The sequence below is a fragment of the Dendrobium catenatum genome, unplaced genomic scaffold (genome assembly GCF_001605985.2).
Source record: "Dendrobium catenatum unplaced genomic scaffold, ASM160598v2 fragScaff_scaffold_1061, whole genome shotgun sequence".
NCBI lineage: Eukaryota > Viridiplantae > Streptophyta > Magnoliopsida > Asparagales > Orchidaceae > Dendrobium > Dendrobium catenatum.
In genome coordinates this window covers 481,550-500,863 of record NW_021319523.1, presented here as the reverse complement: position 1 = coordinate 500,863, position 19,314 = coordinate 481,550, and the positions used below count along the sequence as shown (strand labels likewise).

The window sequence follows — 19,314 nt, the reverse complement described above, 5'->3', positions numbered from 1 at the left end:
GTTTTCACCTCAAACTAAACCTAGATTAGCTTAGGGGAATTTTGCAAGTTTTGCGCCAGTCGCCTTAGAAGTTTTTGATGAAATTATAGGTTAACCTAAATGCCCTCAAATTTTTATGGGAATTTCCTAAGATCCTTAGGGACTCATGAATTTAATTTTATGATGATTTGAGCTCATTTGGATAATTAATTAGTAAATCTTAAAATCAGCCTCTAAAGTGACCTAGGAAATTTTAAAATAAATAATTAAATATAGAAAACTTCTAAAAAAAACTAAATTGTACTAGACTTAAAATAAAAAGCTCAATAAAACCATCTCTGAAATCATATTAAAATCCTAATTTGGCTAATTAAACATTACTAAAAGGTTTAATTAAATAAATCATTAATCCAAATAATTTCAATTTTTCAAAAATGTCATATTAGATCATCCCTGACCTATATTGAAGATATCATGATCATTTGAAGTCATTTGATATGGTAAATAATGAACCTTAATCCTCTTTACAAATAATCCTTGAATAAATAAGGCTTAACTTTGAAAATTCCTAAATAATTCAATAAAAATCATAAAAATATAAATTTAATTACATCCTCTTTAAATAAACATAAAAGCTATATGAAAATAAAACTTAAACTAAATTTCAACTTTAAAGTTAAAGTCAAATATAAGTTAAATTTAGGTATAACCACCCTTAAAGAATTTAAAAGTTCAACAACTTAATAAATGCTAAATAATTTTAAATGACTCTCAACTCTCATAGCTTGATCATTAAGTCAGTAATGATCAATTGACTAAATTTTATGGAATTTGGAATTCATTTGAAGGCTTAATCATCAAACCTTAAATCCTTCATATATAAAGACAATTATAATAAACTAAATTTATAAAATTCATAAATAATTCATGAACATCTATATAAATAAAAAATGAAAATTATCTTATTTTAATGAACTTAAAAACATTATAAAAATAATTTAATAAAAAAAGTTGAAGTCAAATTTTGTTCAAACCTATAAATCAAGAATAAGTATAAGAAATCCTTTCGAATATGACTAATAACAAAATATTCATAATAAGATTCAATAATCAAACTTTAATCATAATTCAAACTCATTAAAAAAACATAACAATCTTTAAAACATAAACATAAATAATTTTCTTAAAACATTAATGAAATAAATAAATAACCTAAAAGCTATAACCTTACGTGATTGCTTAATTTTCTTAATTTTTTCTTCTTAAGGCATAGGATGTGTTTGATTAATGAATTTATTGCACTATATGTTCATTGATTAATATATTCTTTAAAATAAAATAATAAAAATTCAAACTTCAAATTAATATATATATATATATATATATAAAATAAAATATATTATTTATTAATATTTAAACTTAAAAGAAATTTCTTTTAGCCCACAACAAACTTAAATAGTAAAAAATTTAACCCTACACTTAAATAGGAAACAATCAAGCTACACAGTCTAACATATACTTTGAATTGTTTGATAGAATAACCAACTCTAGTCGTAGGCTTGAAGCGGTGTTATTTTATATGTTTTACTTCGTGCACCTGTAGTTGTGTATATATATATTATTTGATTAGTAGTGTTGCTGAATATGTGCTATATTTGATGTGATTGATTATACTTGTGATTATGATGTGATGATTTGGTGATGAGTGGATAGATATCTTAGATTAGGACCTTTTGATCTTCTTATTACTAATCCAATTTTTTGCAGATGACTATGCTTATGTAGGACTATTAAAAGAGGGCTAATCAAATTTAAATTTATGCATGTATATAATTGCTTTACAAGTGATTTTGTTCCTTGGCCCCCTAATCAAATAAAAAGAATAGCCAAAGTTACAAGTTGTTGAAAAGTGAGCAATTGTTTTATGATGTGATTGTGATGTTGTGGTGTATATATATATTGTTTTTTATACTAATCTTGCATGTGTATAAAGTTTTTTTTCTTTTCTCAAAATGTAATTTGTAAAATATGTATCAAATGTGTGAGTTCAAAATGTGATTGTTTATCCTAACTAAAATGAACTAAAAGAATGAATCTTCTTTTAAAGATGGAGTCTTTTAAAAGCTTTTAGAAGGATGATCATAGCGGGAGAGCCTATAGACAATAAACAATCTGATTTTGTATATGACCTGCTTCAAACCTTTGTGTAGACATCCAAACTCGTTTAAGGTAGAGCTTAGCCACCATTTATTTACCACAAACCGTGAGTTGTATATAAATAACACTTGCTACATGAACTCTTTTGATATACTTTGGATGATTATTGGTTGTTGTTATTGATTGATGTATTTATTTTGATTGTGCATTAGAACTTTTGTTTTTTCTTAATTTTCTTCACTTATATGTGCTTTTTCCTGGATATATGTTAGGCTTCTAGGATCTTTGGAATTTATCATTTAAAACATCATCATTTTACTTTTCTTGTGAGCATGCCGTGCATTTTACTTCTCTGCTACATACACAAAACTCATACATGCTGACATTAAGTGAGGGGTGGCCTAAGCGACGGGGCTGAACTTCCTATTCCGATTGGTATAAGTTCTTTTTATTGCCGGATTTTCTTAGAAAATTGAATTTTCTTTTCTTTCATATAGAATTGCATTAGTGCATTCAAAATATTTAGATATTAGGGAAAATATTTTAAGTGCATTAGTTAGATTCATCTAAACCCCTTTGCATATTTAATTAATCTTGATTTAAAATTTTGAACTATAAACCCTTATTTCTTAAATAAATAATAACCTGTGTATCCTACATATCATAAATATTTAAATTCATAATTTTAAAGCGTTTAAATGATTTAACTGACATTTCACTCCAAAAAGATATAAGTTCAATAGCATCAAACTTCCCTTTGAATTCTTTTAGGGTTTGAAGGTATAAGTTCCACCTTATAAATACTTGCACCTCTTTAGACTAAATTTGAATCACTACTCCATAGTGGTTCACCTTAGATCTAAGTTATGAGGCAGACTCAATCATAAGTTCTCACTCTCTAGGAATAGAATCTTATTTTTTTAATAAATTGATCAACTTAAACATAAAATTTCATTTTGCCCTAAGATGCTAAAGCTCAGTTGTAAATTAGGTTGGAATACCTCAATGTTCTTAGAATTGTAGTTTTTGATTATGAACTCTAGGAAGAATTGATCACATTTGATCCAATCCCTGTTGCACATCCTTAATCTCTAAACCTTGCCTGAAATGTTGAATTTCAATAAATATTTAGTAATTACTTTAATCGAGAGCATTCTCAAGAACTTCTCTTGGGATGTAATTAATATAGGATTGCCTTTATGGGGAGCTTAGAACCCTAGTTTAAAATAAATCTTATTTTAGTTCTCTAAGTTATGAAAAAATTCTCTGGGTACGTCGACATATTTTTAAAACTCATATTTATTTCAAATCGATTGTGAAATATTATTCCTATCTTGCGAGATAGTATGTTATTCTTAATGCTGTATTTAATTATAAAAATGGTGAATTTTATTTTTGTTTCAAAATGATATTATTACATCATTTTTGTCTTTTGAGTGGTTTGTTGATTACTGTGAGATATTTGATTATAGAAATATAAATTTCAAATTGCGTGATTTTATTTTCCCACAAGTTTTACCAATTATCCATCTCAAATACAATTTAAATTGTTGAAAATTGCATAAGTATCTTCTTTGTTGACATGCAACAAGATTTACCTAGAAATCAATTTATAGTTGGAATTTGGACGTTAAAGCTTTATAAGTACATTTATTGTAAAATATCTTCCTAAGAAGCTACAAAATCTTATGCCACATACAATGAGGGAAGGCATGGGGATGGATACTTGATCTAGTTTGAAAAATAATTTATTGCTGCACTTACATTTAAATAACTAATAACATATTTTATAATGAAGTTTAATCTGTTTCATTGGAATTTAGTAATATTAATTTTTATTGAACCCCCTTCCTTCATGTGTTATTTTATGTTAACTTGGTTGAATTCTATTATGGTAATTGCACATCTTGCTTAGAAGTATGAGTTTTTTCTATTTTAATTTTAGAATTGATAATTTCTTTCTCTTAGTGGCATAGCAAGACTCTTGTCTTGATTTTAAATCATTCGAATGGAAATTATAATGAAAAAAATGGTTACACTTATTACTGAAAGAATCTAATCTAAAAATAGTAAGTGAGTTACATTAATGATCTTGGTATTTTTTTTTCTTTGCCTTTTGACATGTTGATGGTGATATTTAATTTTCTCACCCTTCTCTTATTTTAGTTTGAGGATTTGGATGATGGCGATGAAGATGCAGAAGATGCTAGGTTTGTCCATTTTTCAAAGCGCTTGTTTCTCTTTTTGTCTAAATTTTATTTGTTATGTTACTTTTATTTAAACCATTCTATTCTGAGATTACCCGTGTTTTGTGGGTAGCTTTTTGATTATTTTCTTTCTGTTTACATTTAATTATATTACATATCTTTTCCAAGCTCGACTAGTATTTGAATTGTTGTGGAATGTCATTTTAATTATTTTGCTGGAGGTATGAGAATTGTTCATTATCTTTCCATTTTCAGGAACATGAACAATGGAGAACCGTTGAATTAAAATATTTAGTTTTCACTATTTTGCTTTGGGATGAAGAACATTTGATAAGGCAACACAATTAAGGGTCTAGGATTCCGAATATAACTAAGATGATGCAATGAATGTAACTCACCAAAAAAAAGTTAGGATTTACAGTTCAAGGAGCACTAATTAGTAATCGCACAAAAAGTGACATTCTTTAAGTGTAAACTTGAAATACTAATAATTGTATTAATGCTAATGCAATGATTGATTATATTCGAAGAAATTGATGAGAATTTGAACTATGAAAAAATAAAAAGGTAATTGAAAAGTTCAAGGTTTAAAATTGCGTAAATAAGCCTCGAGGCATTTTTCGTCCGTGAGGCGAGGCGTAAGCCTGATGGACGAAGAATTGCGTAAATGAGAATTTAAGTATTATAGCAGATAAATAACAGTAAGAGTCTATCATACAATAAAAACATCTAAATGAGATGTGAAATTAGTGGAAAACAATAAAATAGATGCAATGTATGCATCTCATAGCAAAATTTAAAGTACAAAATCACAAATATAAGCCTATCAAAACTCCCAAAGTATAAATAAGAAAGAACATCTAAAATTCAATCATGTCCCATCACTAAATGGGTCTTCAAGGGAGGTATCTTTATCTCCAATTATATCTATGAATGTCAAATCATCATCATCTTCAATGATACCCATTTTTCTCTTTCCTGTTCAATAAGAATGATTAGTGTGCTTTTAATTACATATATTTTAAATGTAATAGCACATAAGAAATTGTGAGATACCTTTATTTGCTTGTTGTGCTGCAATATTAGTGGATGTGTGTGGTGTAGTACTAGTGGATGTGCCCGCTTGATCTGCTTCGTCCCTCAAGACATCCACACTTAGTTTCTCTAGCTGCAAGTTTGATAATGGTAAATCTGTCTCATCATCTATGAATCACTCATTATCAGACGCCACATCATCACACACCAATGGGTCTTCATCACCCTTCTATCCCTTGTTCCTCAACCTCATATCTCTCATTCTCTTGTTGTGCATAATATACACAAGGGAGTTCATTCTGAGTGTTGAAAGTCGATTTCATCTCTTCGTTTGCACTTGACTATATGTGCTCCAGTTTCGCTCACACCCATAGGAAGAATAAGTGAGGCCCAAAACTCTAACTGCAAAACTCTGTAACTCGGGGATGAAATCACCAAATTAGATCCACCATTCAACTATTTTCAACAAGACAAACGATAATCAGAACATATTATAATATTATGCATGTACGATTACTTTGTAAAAAATAAGCTTACATGGAGAGCGTTTGACAATAGTAGATTTTGCTGCTTGCAGACCAAAAAATCCATCCCTATTCTAAAATAGAACAAGTTCTAAATCTGCGAACTTTCTGACGGTCTGGTCTGATATCAGCCACTCCATGCAATGTCACAAGCCCAGCTTCACCTCTGGATTGGAGGGTTTCCTCTCTGAATACTGAAATTGAGGATTGAGATAATACGCCGCTGCATGTAGTTGATAGTGTAATTGGACCTCCCATTGAGCATCGATGATATCCCAAATCTCTCTATAACTGGCCTCTCCTCCCAAGTTATGTGCAATCAACTCCTTTGTCTCATCCATTGCATTATATATAAAACTCATGGCTGGTTTCTTCTCGGCATCCACTAATCGTAGCACTTGTACTAAAGGTCTTGGGCTCAATATGGCATAGGTAACATTTGCCCAAAATTTATCATTCAGAATCAGCCTTCGTATTTTCTTTCCCACAGGTTTCTTGCCCCACACACAATTAAGCCATTTTGTCGAAGTAAATATGGATTTAAGAGTTTGCCTAACATCCAGCATGCTCTGCAATGTCAAATAAGATGTGGCAAACCTGTAGGATAAACTTGCATTAGAAATTGAAAATGCTTTGCAGTGCACAAATGTAATAACGTACCTAGTGGTAGCAGGGCGAATGATTTCTTTCTTCGAGAACTTTCTCATTAAGGCTAAGACCCTTAAGTGATTGTAGATGAACTTTGTGATCTTCTTCGCCCTAAAACGGGCGCTCTTGTGTTGAGGTTAATCACCAAATTCCTCCAATATGTGAGCAATACAGTGCGCCGTGTAGGGTGTCCAATAGAGGTATTTCCTCTTCTCCATCAACATCTGACCAGCTGCTTTGTATGCACTGGCATTCTCAGTCACCACCTAAACAACCAATTGCTTCTCGATTTCCTCAACAACCTCATCTAATAAATTGAAAATGAAATCATCATTTTTAACTTCATTTGAAGCTTCAACTGATCGTAAAAACACCGTGCCATAGGGATTGTTTACAAGGATATTAATTATGCTTATGCTCTTCATGTCAGATCATCCATCTGACATAATTGTAACACTTGTCTCACTCCATGTCCTTTCAATCTCATCAATACTCCGCTCTGTGTTCTGTAGCTCTTCCTTCAAAATTCATGTTCACAACTCGTACATGGAAGGTACCTTCAACCCTCTCCCATACAACCCTACAGATCGCAATATATTGAAGTAGGCTGGCGATGTTGTAACATTAAATGGAATGTTATTCTCAAAAAATAATCTGCCAATATCCATACAAACTTGCCGTCGACCCTCTCTAGTACCAGTTGCAGACATCATATGTGCTTTTCCTCTATCCTCTCTTGGATTAATCATATACTGGTCTATAGGACCCTGGGCACCTCTTCTGTGTATAGTGGAGGAAGAGTCATTTCCACTCTCGCTCTCGTAGTAAGCATCATATTCGACCCTTTCATAAAATTGCTCATGTTGTAAATGTTTGTCCGTGATACTCTTTTTCTTGTAAGCAGTAATTTCCTCCTTCACCTTATCCGGCACATTTGCACAAGGTGCAATGTTTTTATGTGAGCCGGATAAGTGGTCCTTCATGCATGTAACTCCTCCATTTACCACCTTATCACAAAAATTACATTTCAAATACACGTATGTCTTCTCGCCGCCTCCTAAGTCAACCTGTACACTGTACTTCCAAGAAAGGTCCTACCGCAATGACGTATTTGACTTTTCCTTGCCCCTAACCATGTTTCATAATGCACAAATGTAAAATCAAACCAAAAATCTCAAAAAATTTTAAACCCTAGGTTTTCTATAACTTGAAAAATCATACCTTGAATCTATGTCGCAGATATGGGGGAGCTGCCCCCTAGCGGGGTTCATGGGGTCAAGGGGCAAATCCCTGGAACAAATTTTTATTGTAAGAGTTGTTTTAAAGCTTTATCTAGCTTCTCGGTGCCGCTTGGTACCATTCGGTACCCCTCGGTACCCCTCGGTACTGAGCAGTATCTAGCATTGATACTGAGCATGGTATCGAGCATTGCGGAGAGGTACTGAGCGGTACTAAGTTCCGGTATCTTTTTTTGATTTTTTAATAGGACATGTGTATCTGACATGTATCTGTGCCGTATCGGAGGCGTATCCGTATCCGACACGTGTCTGATACATCATGCATCGTAAATAGGAGTATCTGTGCTATATAGCCTTGAATTAAAAAAAATACCTAAAACTGGTAGTATAGGTGTCGTAGAGGGCGGTCAGACATTAGACACTCACCGGCGTGAGGCGGCGCCGGCGGGAAGGCCGGCCGAGAAAAGCTAGGTTGCGGATCTGGGCTTGCGGAGAACTCCGTTCGGTTCGGGTAGGCCGAATGAAAGAAGTGAGGAAATAGGGTTTTTTTATTAGGAACTTAAGTGGGTGGGACCCGCCTCTATGAGGCGTGTGCCTCACCCATTATTGCGCAATTGGGCCTCTGAGGCTCGTAAGCCTCACCTAGACCCATAATTGCTTAAGCAATGAGGCTCTTGAGCGTTAAATTGTGCAGGCGCGTCTCTTATTACACAATTTTAAACTATGAAAAAGTTATGCTGCAGTTGAAATTCCAAGTATATACAATTTGATCAAAATATGAACTCTTGCATTACCAATAACCAAATAATAGATGAAACTAAGTAAATGAAAGATGTCACCAAAATGATTAAATCTTCATCTCATGCTGGTACAAGGAGATGATTTCTCTTAGAATTAACTAGTCACACTTTTATCACAGTTGAAGAAGTATAAATTCAGCTGGCACACAAGATCGAAAATTGGAATTGGAAATTATATTGAATAAAAAAACTAACCATTACATGTCTTAGATTAACTAGTTATAGATTCTACATCTTTAGATTAGCAAATATTGCTGGTGCAAAATCTGCCCAGATCTAAAGTCTAGGTTATTCAGATATCCCAAACTTAGTCACTTTTAAATTTAATATGTAATCCAAAAAGCCAGCTACCGAATCCTCATCATCTTATGCTCTTAAAGCCATTACAAGACATCAAGGAAAAAGGAAATAAAACAAATTAGTACACGAGGAATTTGCTGAACCTTATTTTCAATATTAAAATTAACTATAAGCCTAGCATATGTTGTTAATTTGAGCTGACCACAAGTCATAGTTGTCAATGGTGCAAAATAGCGCGCGCTATGGCGCACGGTGCTGCGCGGCGCACCTATGGCGCAATGTTCATGGCGCGGCGCAGGTGTTTAAAATAGCGCGCGCTATGTGCGCCAGGGCGCGTAGCACAAGGCGCACAATAGCGCGCCAAATTGTGTTTCGGAATATTTTGTATTTTTAAGAATATTTTTTAAATTTATTTATTTTTATGTTAAAATAATATTATACTTATCGTGCGGGCTGCCCTAATATCACGAAACCCTCTCTGGCTCTCTGCTTCCTTCCGCCGAATCTACCTTCATCTCTCAGCCGAATCCAGTGGTTGATTGCGCCGTTCGCTGCTGTCGCCGTTTGCACGTGACTTTAGCCGAATACATATTGCAGCCTTCTCCGTCGAATCCAATCGGTGATTCCGCCGAGTTCCTCCGAAGGAGCTCGCAAAGAGGATAAAGAGGATTCCGGTTCAGGTAAGCGGGTAGGAGAGTAAGAGCTTTTTAATGCAATTTGTTCGTTGTTGTTTGTAGAGGGAGCTCGCCGTTTTAAGCCCTGTTTCTACCTTTTGTGCCCTATTTCGTCGTTTTGAGCCCAGTTTTTTCGTTGTTTTTTGTTTTTTGTCACCGTTTTCTTCATTGCTTTTGAGGTACGTTACTATTTTTGCTCCTTTTTCAGAAGTCTATGAGTTAAATTATATTTATGCATGTACCTGAGTCAGTGGCACATACATCCATTTTTGTGAAATATAATAGAGCACTGATTCGGAGATTCAATCATCGTGATGTGATTAATCCTATTTCTTTGACTGAGATAGATGACACAAATGAGTGGCTAACAGAAAAATTAGATGATGAGTCTGATGAAGAAAATGACTTTATTGCTGGAGAGGAAGATTTAACTTGAACAAGTGTTGCTAAGGCTACTATTGTTTATGATAAAAGCTATAATATTCGGGAAAGATCTAAAGGGAAAGAGAAGGAATCTTCAATTAGGCATGATGTTGCTATTGAGAATGAGGATGAGGAGGGTGATGAAGAGGCTTATGAAGTAGGAGACAATGCTGATGAAGATATTTTAACATTTGCTGCTGATGATGATTCCCAAGAAAAATAGATTAAATTCTTATTTGACCTTTTAAAAAAAGATTGTAATATTTGAATTATGAGATTTTAGGATGTTTCTTACTCGAACTTATATATGTTATGGTTGTTTTTCATTATTATGATAGCTTGTCTTTCATTTTTAATGATGTTTCATATTCATGCTTATTATTTTATAATTCTTCTTTAGTTTACACTATGTTCAAAAAAGCGCGCGCCGCGCCGTGCGCTATGCGCCATGGCTCCAAAGGGACCTTTGCGCCTTGGTGCGCCGTTCGCCGTTAACATGTATGCCACAAACTCAAATTAGGTGAAGATGTTGTTCATAACTCCAATAATATAATTAACATATGAACCAAACATATGTCCAATGAAACTTATCTCCACAAGTAGAATGATCCACAAATGGCATTACTTCATCTTAGAGTCCTAAATTGCATGAAACAAGAAAAATCGGGAATCGAAAAGACTTGCATAGGAGGGCACCTTAACCTCACTCCTAGAATATAATTGGACCTTCTAGAGACTTGAACTTTGAACCAAACAAAAGGACTATCAAACAATATAAACCAATTCTAGCACTAGAGGATCAATTCAATGAATAATGCATCTAGTTCTCAAATGCATCATCACACGCTTTTTAAAACAAAAACCCAAGATAAATGATCAACTAAGAAATAGAAAATTATACAAATAAAAAGAAAATAATTACCAATTTTGCTCATGTACTTGTCTCAACTTATAGGACTTGTTTTTGACGAGCATAAACTTATAAATCTCCATCAATTTGCTCTACTTGGAAAAATTTGGCTTAAAAAATTTGAGTATTTGATATTCATCAAATCAATCATGACAACTTGATGTAAGCAATAGAAAGAAAAGTCAAGTTGGAGAACACAAGGACAATAAAATCAAACTCGATTCACTTTAACTTGCAAACATCCAAACAAACATCTAGATAAACGAAAAGTCAAATCAAACGAAACAAAATTATAACATAAAAATGCTATCCTCAGAACAACTGTCAAGCAGTTTCCTCACATGCAACGAGAGTAGGAAAATATATGAAGAATAGTGCTTAGGCTTGCAAACCGAGGGTCCACCACTTCAAAAGGGTCCAACGTCCTACCAAACTACTCCGACAAATGTCTCCCAAAATCAGCCAACAAACAACTTCCAAATGCTGAAAAAGGATACAGGTGAAGTGGAACTTGGGTAGAAAATAAGAGATTAGAAGCCAAGACGAAATAGAGGAGGAAAGGGGGTGGAACAAGCTCTCAAGCTTTTCCAAGAGAAGAAACCCTCAGATTTTTAGCAACTTCTTTCAAGTTAATCAGCAACCTTTCCATGACAAAATCCTCTCATATATATAGGCAAAAAGGGGAGCCAAACAGTCAGCATCAACCTCCAACCAAACCAATTAGGTAAGGGTAAGAAGAAGGGCCAAAAGACACCACAAAATTGCTCCCAAAAACCAGCACAGAAAACGGGTTGGAGAAGCCACGGGACACAGCCAGGGAACCACGAGAACACAACCAGAGAGGGACCCGAGGAGCCAACACAGAAAACAGAACAGAGGGAGTCACGGGAAAGCAGCCAGGGAGAAAACCGAAAGGATAACCAGCCCACAGCAATAATTCACAAGGAAGAAACGAAGGAGACACAAGAATGGGAAGAAACAAGCTCCACTCTACATACCTTTATGAATTTATGAGCTAGGAAGTGCAATTATACCACTAAATAATGAGCTAAACATCAACTCAAGCATTAATGAGCTAGCACCAAGTAGATCTCAAAATTTTAGCTCACAACCAGAGAATCCAAAGCCCAACTCGAGAGCAGCCAAAGACCCAAACCGAGAAACAACAAGCAGCCTAAGGACAAAAGGACCCAAATGCTAGCAAATCCAAGCCTTGCCATGCCAAAACACTTCCTACCATGATCATTAGATGTTATTCATGATTGGATAGCTTAAAAAAATATAAAACACAACTAATATTATTCAAATTACATCAAAATAAAATAAACCAAAATATAAATGCATCAATTCCCTCCTGGTGGGAGAATCTCATCTCCTGATGAGAAAGCTTCCATAATCTTTTTATAAAGATTCGGATGACGTTTCTTCAACTCATTGGCATACATCCAAGTACAGTATGTCAAGGGACGATTATTCCATTTTGCCAAAAACCTCATGTGCTCGCCATGTCTAGTTTTAATAATTTTGACATCAATATATCTTCAACCTGTTCATCATTATTTAAAACTGATGTGGAGAGACAAAGTTTCAATTTCCAAATGATCTTCAGAATTTCCTTCATATAAAGAAAGGTCAGAAACATTAAACGTAAAAGAAGTGCCAACATTAATAGGAAGATCCAAGAGAGAAGCATTTAAGCCCAATTTTTGTAGAACACAAAAAGGCCTAAATTTCTTCATGCTTAATTTTCCAAAAGTACCAACAAGAAATCGTTGGCGACGAAAGTAAGCATAACCAAATCTCCCTCTTTGAAATAAACTTCCCTCCAATGTTTGTCAGCAGCAGATTTATATTTAACATTAACCATTCGGAGTTTTTCAAGGACTTGCTGTTGGACAGTTTTGATATGGTCAAAAGTTTCAGAATCTTCAACTCTAATTTTATTTGGCAAAGATAAACAATTTCTATCTAAAATGTGAGATATAGGCTGACCATAAATGATTTCTAATGGAGTTTTACCAGTGGAGCGATTAACAGAATTATTGTATGCAAATTCAGCTTGGGGTAAAATCAAATCCCATTGGGATGGTTTTTCTCCAGCAAGGCATCTCAGTATATAAACTAGTATTTTGAAAAATTCCCTTAAAAGCCTGACAGATTTTACATTGTTTTACCAGCTTAGCAATTTGTTTTCTCATATGAGGTCAGAAATATTTCTCCTCAACCAAAGCAACAGTTTTTCCTTGCCCAAAATGTCCACCGAATCCCCCATTATGAAGTTCATGCACAAGTTGCTCTCTTAAAGAATTTTTTGTTATGCAAAGTTTAGATCCCTTAAACAAAAATCCTTAATGAATAACAAACTGAGCAGAAGGATCAGTTCTAGAAGCAAGACAAGATCCCAAATACTCCTAAAATCAAGATCACTCGCATAAGTATCTTTCAAAAAATCAAAAGAAGTGATAGTTGGGTAAACAATTACCAACAAATGAGATCTCATGCTTAAAGCATCAGCTACCTTGTTTAATACACTAGTTTTATGTTTAATATGAAAAGTATACTCTTGCAAAAAAGAAACCCACTTAGCATGCCTTTTATTCAAATTTTTTTGAGAGCCAAAAAATGTAATGCTTCGTGATCAATATTTAAAACAAAGTCCTGTTGGATCAAATAACGTACCCAAAATTTCAAAACTTGAACAATAACATAAAATTCCAAGTCATAAGTATAATATTTGGATCGAGCATCTTTCAGTTTTTCACTAAAATAAGCAATAGGTTTTCACTCTTGACTAAGCACAGCACTAATACCAACATGAGAAGCTTCACAATCAACTTCAAAAATGTTTTCAAAATTTGGCAAGCTAAGAATGAGAGCTTGACTTATTTTTACCTTAATGACTTCAAAAGTTTGTTCAGCCTGAGGTGTTCACCTAAATATCCTCTTTTTCAAACAATCATTAATAGGAGCAATCAAAGAACTGAAGTTCTTAATAAACCTTCGATAAAAAGAAGCCAAACTATGAAATCCTCTCACTTCACTTATGTTCTTAGGAGTGGGCCAACTTTCAATTGCCTCAATTTTTATCGGATCAACTTTTATCCCCTCAACGAGAACAATAAAACCCAAAAATGTTAAGCCCGAAGTCATGAAGGAACATTTTTTAAGATTGATGTACAACTTTTGTTCCCTTAGAGTTTGTAACACTTGCCTCACATGATTAAAGTGCTTAGAAGGGTGAATACTATAAATCAAAATATCGTTGAAATAAACCACAACAAACTTTCCAATAAAAGGTCTCAAAACATGATTCATAGTTCTCATAAAAGTGCTCTGAGCATTCGAAAGCCTAAAAAGCATCACAATCCATTCATACAAATCTTCTTTAGTTTTAAAAGTAGTTTTCTATTCATCCCCAGGTCTTATTCTAATTTGGTGATACCCGCTTCTCAAATCAATTTTGGAAAAGATTTTAGCACCGCTTAACATATCCAGCATGTCATTCAGTCTAGGAATAGGAAATCGATATTTAATGGTGATTTTTATTTATTTCCCTACTATCTACACACATTCTCCACGTTCCATTTTTTTTTAGGAGTTAATAAAGCAGACATAGCACAAGAACTTAAGCTTTCTTTAATCAAACCCTTTTCTAATAAATCAATCACTTGCTTAAAAAGTTCAGCATGCTCAGTTGGACTCATCCTATAACGAGGAATGTTAGGCAAAGTGGCTCCAGGTATTAAATCAATATGATGCTGATTATCTCTCATCGGTGGAAAACCTATAGGCAATTCCTCAGGTGATATATCAGAAAACTCATCCATTAAAGACCGAATTTCTTTAGGAACTTGAAGAATAAAATCAGTTTTCTTTACCAAAACCAAATAAGCTACCTCAGAATGTTTCAAATCATTTGAGTTCAAAAGCAGTTCAGGAGTGTTTATTTTGGCAACCTTGTTATTTTTAGCAGGCAAATCAGACACATGTTTTTGAGGATAGAGAGTGAACTCCTTATTATTTTGAATCAACGTATAAGTGTTCTTTTCTCCATTGTGAATGATTTTGTGATTAAATTGCCAAGGTAGACCCAACAAAATGTGACAGACTTCAAGAGGCACGACATCACAAATAACTTGATCCTTAAAAGAACCCCAAATTGTTAAGTTGACAGAACATTGCTTTGTTATAGATACTTCACCCCCTTCTTTGAACCAATAGATTTTTTAAGACTTGGCAAGTGGTTTGGATTTTAACTTTAGCTTATCAACCATAAGTTGTGACACAAAATTTCTTGAACTTCCGCTATCGATCAAAAGAGTGCAGATTTTTTCCTTCGATCGTGCAAGTTGTCTTGAAAATATTTCTCCTAAGCCACCTATGCCCGTTGCCAATTTTAATTGTTAAGACTTGTCGTATTATCAAAAACTTCACCTTCATCTCCCTCAACATCAATTCTCCTCCTATTGAAAATACTCATCTCCCGATGAGGTATGAGTTTGCTCTGAAGGCGTTGCATCTAGAGACACCAAGGCTTGAGTTTGCTCACTTGACACCACGACTCAAATGACAACATGACTCAAAAACAAAACTTACATAACAACTAACACGACACCTAAACCTAGGACATACTAACTTGCTATGATACCAAATTTGATGTAAGCAAACTAGAAAGAAAAGCCAAGTTGGAGAACACAAGGACAATAAAACCAAATTCGATTCACTTTAACTTGTAAACATCCAAACAAACATTCAGATAAACGAAAAGTCAAATCAAACGAAACAAAATTATAACATAAAAATGCTATCCTCAGAACAACCGTCAAGCTGTTTTCTCACATGCAACGAGAGTAGGAAAATATATGAAAAATAGTGCTTAGGCTTGCAAACCGAGGGTCAATCACTGCAAAAGGGTCTAATGTCCTACCAAAGTCCTCCGGTAAATGTCTCCCAAAATCAGCCAACAAACAACTTCAAAATGCTCTAGAAGAAGGATACAGGTGGAGTGGAACTTGGGTAGAGAATAAGAGATTAGAAGCCAAGACGAAATAGAGAGGAGGAAAGGGGGTGGAACAAGCTCTCAAGCTTTTCCAAGAGAAGAAACACTCAGTTTTTTAGCAACTTCTTTCAAGTTAATCAACAACCTTTCCATGACAAAATCCTCTCCTATATATAGGCAAAAAGGGGAGCCAAACAGCCAACATCAACCTCCAACCAAACTAATCAGGTAAGGTGAAGAAGAAGGGCCAAAAGACACCACAAAACTGTTCCCAAAAAATAGCACAGAAAACAGGTTGGAGAAGCCACGGGACACAGCCAGGGAACCACGCGAACATAGCCAGAGAGGGACCTGAGGAGTCAACACAGGAAATGTAACAGAGGGAGTCACAGGAAAGCAGCCAAGGAGAAAAACCGAAAAGACAACCAGCCCACAATAATAATTCACAAGGAAGAAACCAAGGAGACACAAGAATGAGAAGAAACAAGCTCCACTCCACATACTTTTATGAATTTATGAGCTAGGAAGTGCAATTATACCACCAAATAATGAGCTAAACATCAGCTCAAGCATTAATGAGCTAGCACCAAGTAGATGTCAAAATTTCAGCTCACAACCAGAGAATCCAAAGCCCAACCCGAGAGCAGCCAAAGGCCCAAACCGAGAAACAGCAAGCAGCCCAAGGACAAAAGGACCCAAATGCTAGCAATCCCAAGCCTTGCCATGCCCAAGCACATCTTACCATGATCATTGGATAGCTTAAAAAAACATAAATACAACTAATATTATTCAAATTATATTAAAATAAAATAAACCAAAATATAAATGCTTCACAAATTCTATGCTTCTTGCAAAATAATTCATAAGTTGTCATAAATAGACATGTCATACTAGTGCACAAGATATCTTCGAAATCAATGATTAATAGTGGGCGAAATCTATCTAGTAACTTCAGGTATAAGATTTATAACTTTGTTTGATAAGGTGCTAGGTTCGAATTTACAAGGTGTGAAGACAAAAAAATCAAATAACTTGGTAATAGATTCGTGGAATAGGGTTAAATTAAATAACATTGAATGCTGAATTGATAGATAGACTTATTGAAATATCTAAGTTATAGGTGTTAGTTTTAACATGTTGCGAAATTTAAAATGAATATGTGTTTCTTAAATTTATCTTCTTTAAAATTTTCGAAGGAAGCCTTTTTGAATTTAGATGCACCAATACCTAATCTAAACTTTACTTGCCACTTGTTCTTGCCAACATAAAGTTTATAATTGTCATAATTAATATTAATTTTTTGCAAATTTCTTGATGGAAGCTGGAAAGTCATGCAATTGATAAAAGGTTAAGTAATGAAGATACGAAGAAATTAATCTCTTAAGGAATGCTAATAATGACCTATAATTAATTCGTAAGTAATGAAATGGAAAGTTGACAATCCTGACAAATAATACTTATGTGAACAAACAATATTTTCAAAGAAAATTAACTCAACTGGCTTAAAAATTATTTGGGATTAATTGTGCACCTTAGGATTTAGCCATATAGGTGAAATTTGAATTTCAAGTTTTTCTTATGGCATTCATTATTAATAAAATTTCTAAAATATTGACAAAAGTTGACCCTCTCGATAAAATTATTTTTATTAGATATATGAAGGAACTAATAACAAAAATGAACTCAATGTCAATCTAATAATTCATCATAGGAGTAATATTAATAGATAATTTATGAAAAGTTTCATTTTTTAGATTTTAATTAATTCATTAACTATAATAATCATGATAGGTTCAATTTTATCTTCAATCATAGCTTCTATCTTTACTAATACTTTTATTTCAGATATGATCTCATACTCAATTTTTTGTTCAAACTTTAATCCTAACTTTTTATCACTTATAGATTCATGTTCATAAACATTGTATAACTTAGGTAGATATTCATATTGTAACTGTAAATCTTTTTTGGCATCCAAAACATCCTCTAAATAATATTCATAAATTATTATCTTTGATACTAAGTCTAATTCAACCACATTATTCTTGTGTTGATGTATTTTCAAAAAGCTTTAGATGAGATTTTGTTGAGTTATACTTTGGAAGAAGTATAATAATTATGCTACTATTCATTAAAATCTCAAGTCATGTGTAGTGCCTCATACAATGTAAAATTATAAATATTCTAAAATATTATCTAAAGAATATTTTTAGGCTGCCATGTTTTCAATTAATTCAAATTCAACCACCTTTTGTTGATTTGTTTTCAACACTACATGGATGAGATTTTGTTTTTATTTTGGAATATGCACACATGCAACATTCATATTAGGACAATAATTATGATTTTCCTTAATATTTTAAGTCATGTTTAATGTCTAATACAATACTTTTGGTGAATAGTATCTTAGTTCATTCCTAATTTCTCACAACAGCTTTAGTGAAATAAATAATAGTAACGTAATAGTGTAAAAATAAATGTTATTTTGCTATAAGAGCTACAAATATTGGGTAATACTTAAAAACAACATTTTTATCTTATTAATCCTTAAATTGATTATGCATTTTAGCCCTGTATTTGCAAAATGCGAATATCACTATTCTATTTAAGTCTATGTATATCAAACCCTAATAGTGTAGTGCCAACACTTCCTCAAATTTATTGAGCAAGCCTCACTAGTTTTAATTTGGTAGATCTTTTTTCTTAGTAAGAAAACAAAATGTCTTTAGGGGCTGTTTGGTTGCCTGCAAAGTAAATACAATGTAAAGTAAATGCAGTGTATAGTAAATGTAGTGCATTTCAAATACTTTGAGGCTGTTTGTTTGTCTGCAAAGTAAACGCAGGAGAAATGTTTCCCTTGTTTGTTTAGATATATCCAGAGTAAAGTAAAAACAGTGCATTTGTAATATTTTTTTATCATTATAACTTGTGTATTTATAAAAGTAATCACCGATTGTTTAAACTTCGTTTGGGATAGCTTTCTTCTTGCTTTCTAAAACAGCTTTTCAATACAAAAATTAACTAAAAAACTGTTTTATTCTTCCTTCTCAATAGACATTGTCTCCTTAATATATGAATCGAGTTGGTCATTCTGAACTGGAGAGTTTGAACATTGCTCCTGTATAGATACAACAACATCAACTTCTATCTTTTCAGAACTGTTGGTTATTAAATCTACCTCAACATCAGCTGGCCCAACAGGATCGCTAGGAGCGAACTTTGAATCAGATGAGCCGTGTTCTTGTGTAATCTGCAACTTATTGTTGACTTCATAAGCATCCAGATCAGTATTAGTACCTAGGTTTAAAATTGCGTATTCGGGTATTGAGGCGTTTTTCGTTCTTGAGGCGAGGCGTAAGCCTCAAGGCGATTTGAGGCGTAAGCCTCAAAATCAAAAAATTGCGTAAACATAAAATAATA

General features: G+C 33.5%; 1 protein-coding gene across 2 annotated transcripts in view; it reads left to right on the top strand.

Annotated features, from left to right (window-relative positions):
* LOC110093150 (U3 small nucleolar ribonucleoprotein protein MPP10) overlaps positions 1–19,314 on the top strand; it is a 53,886-nt gene that overhangs the window by 9,868 nt on the left and 24,704 nt on the right. For both annotated transcript variants that reach the window (XM_020817949.2, XM_020817948.2), the window contains exon 2: positions 4,303–4,346. In XM_020817949.2, the coding sequence (XP_020673608.1) occupies positions 4,303–4,346 (44 nt within the window). The remainder of the gene's footprint in view (positions 1–4,302; positions 4,347–19,314) is intronic.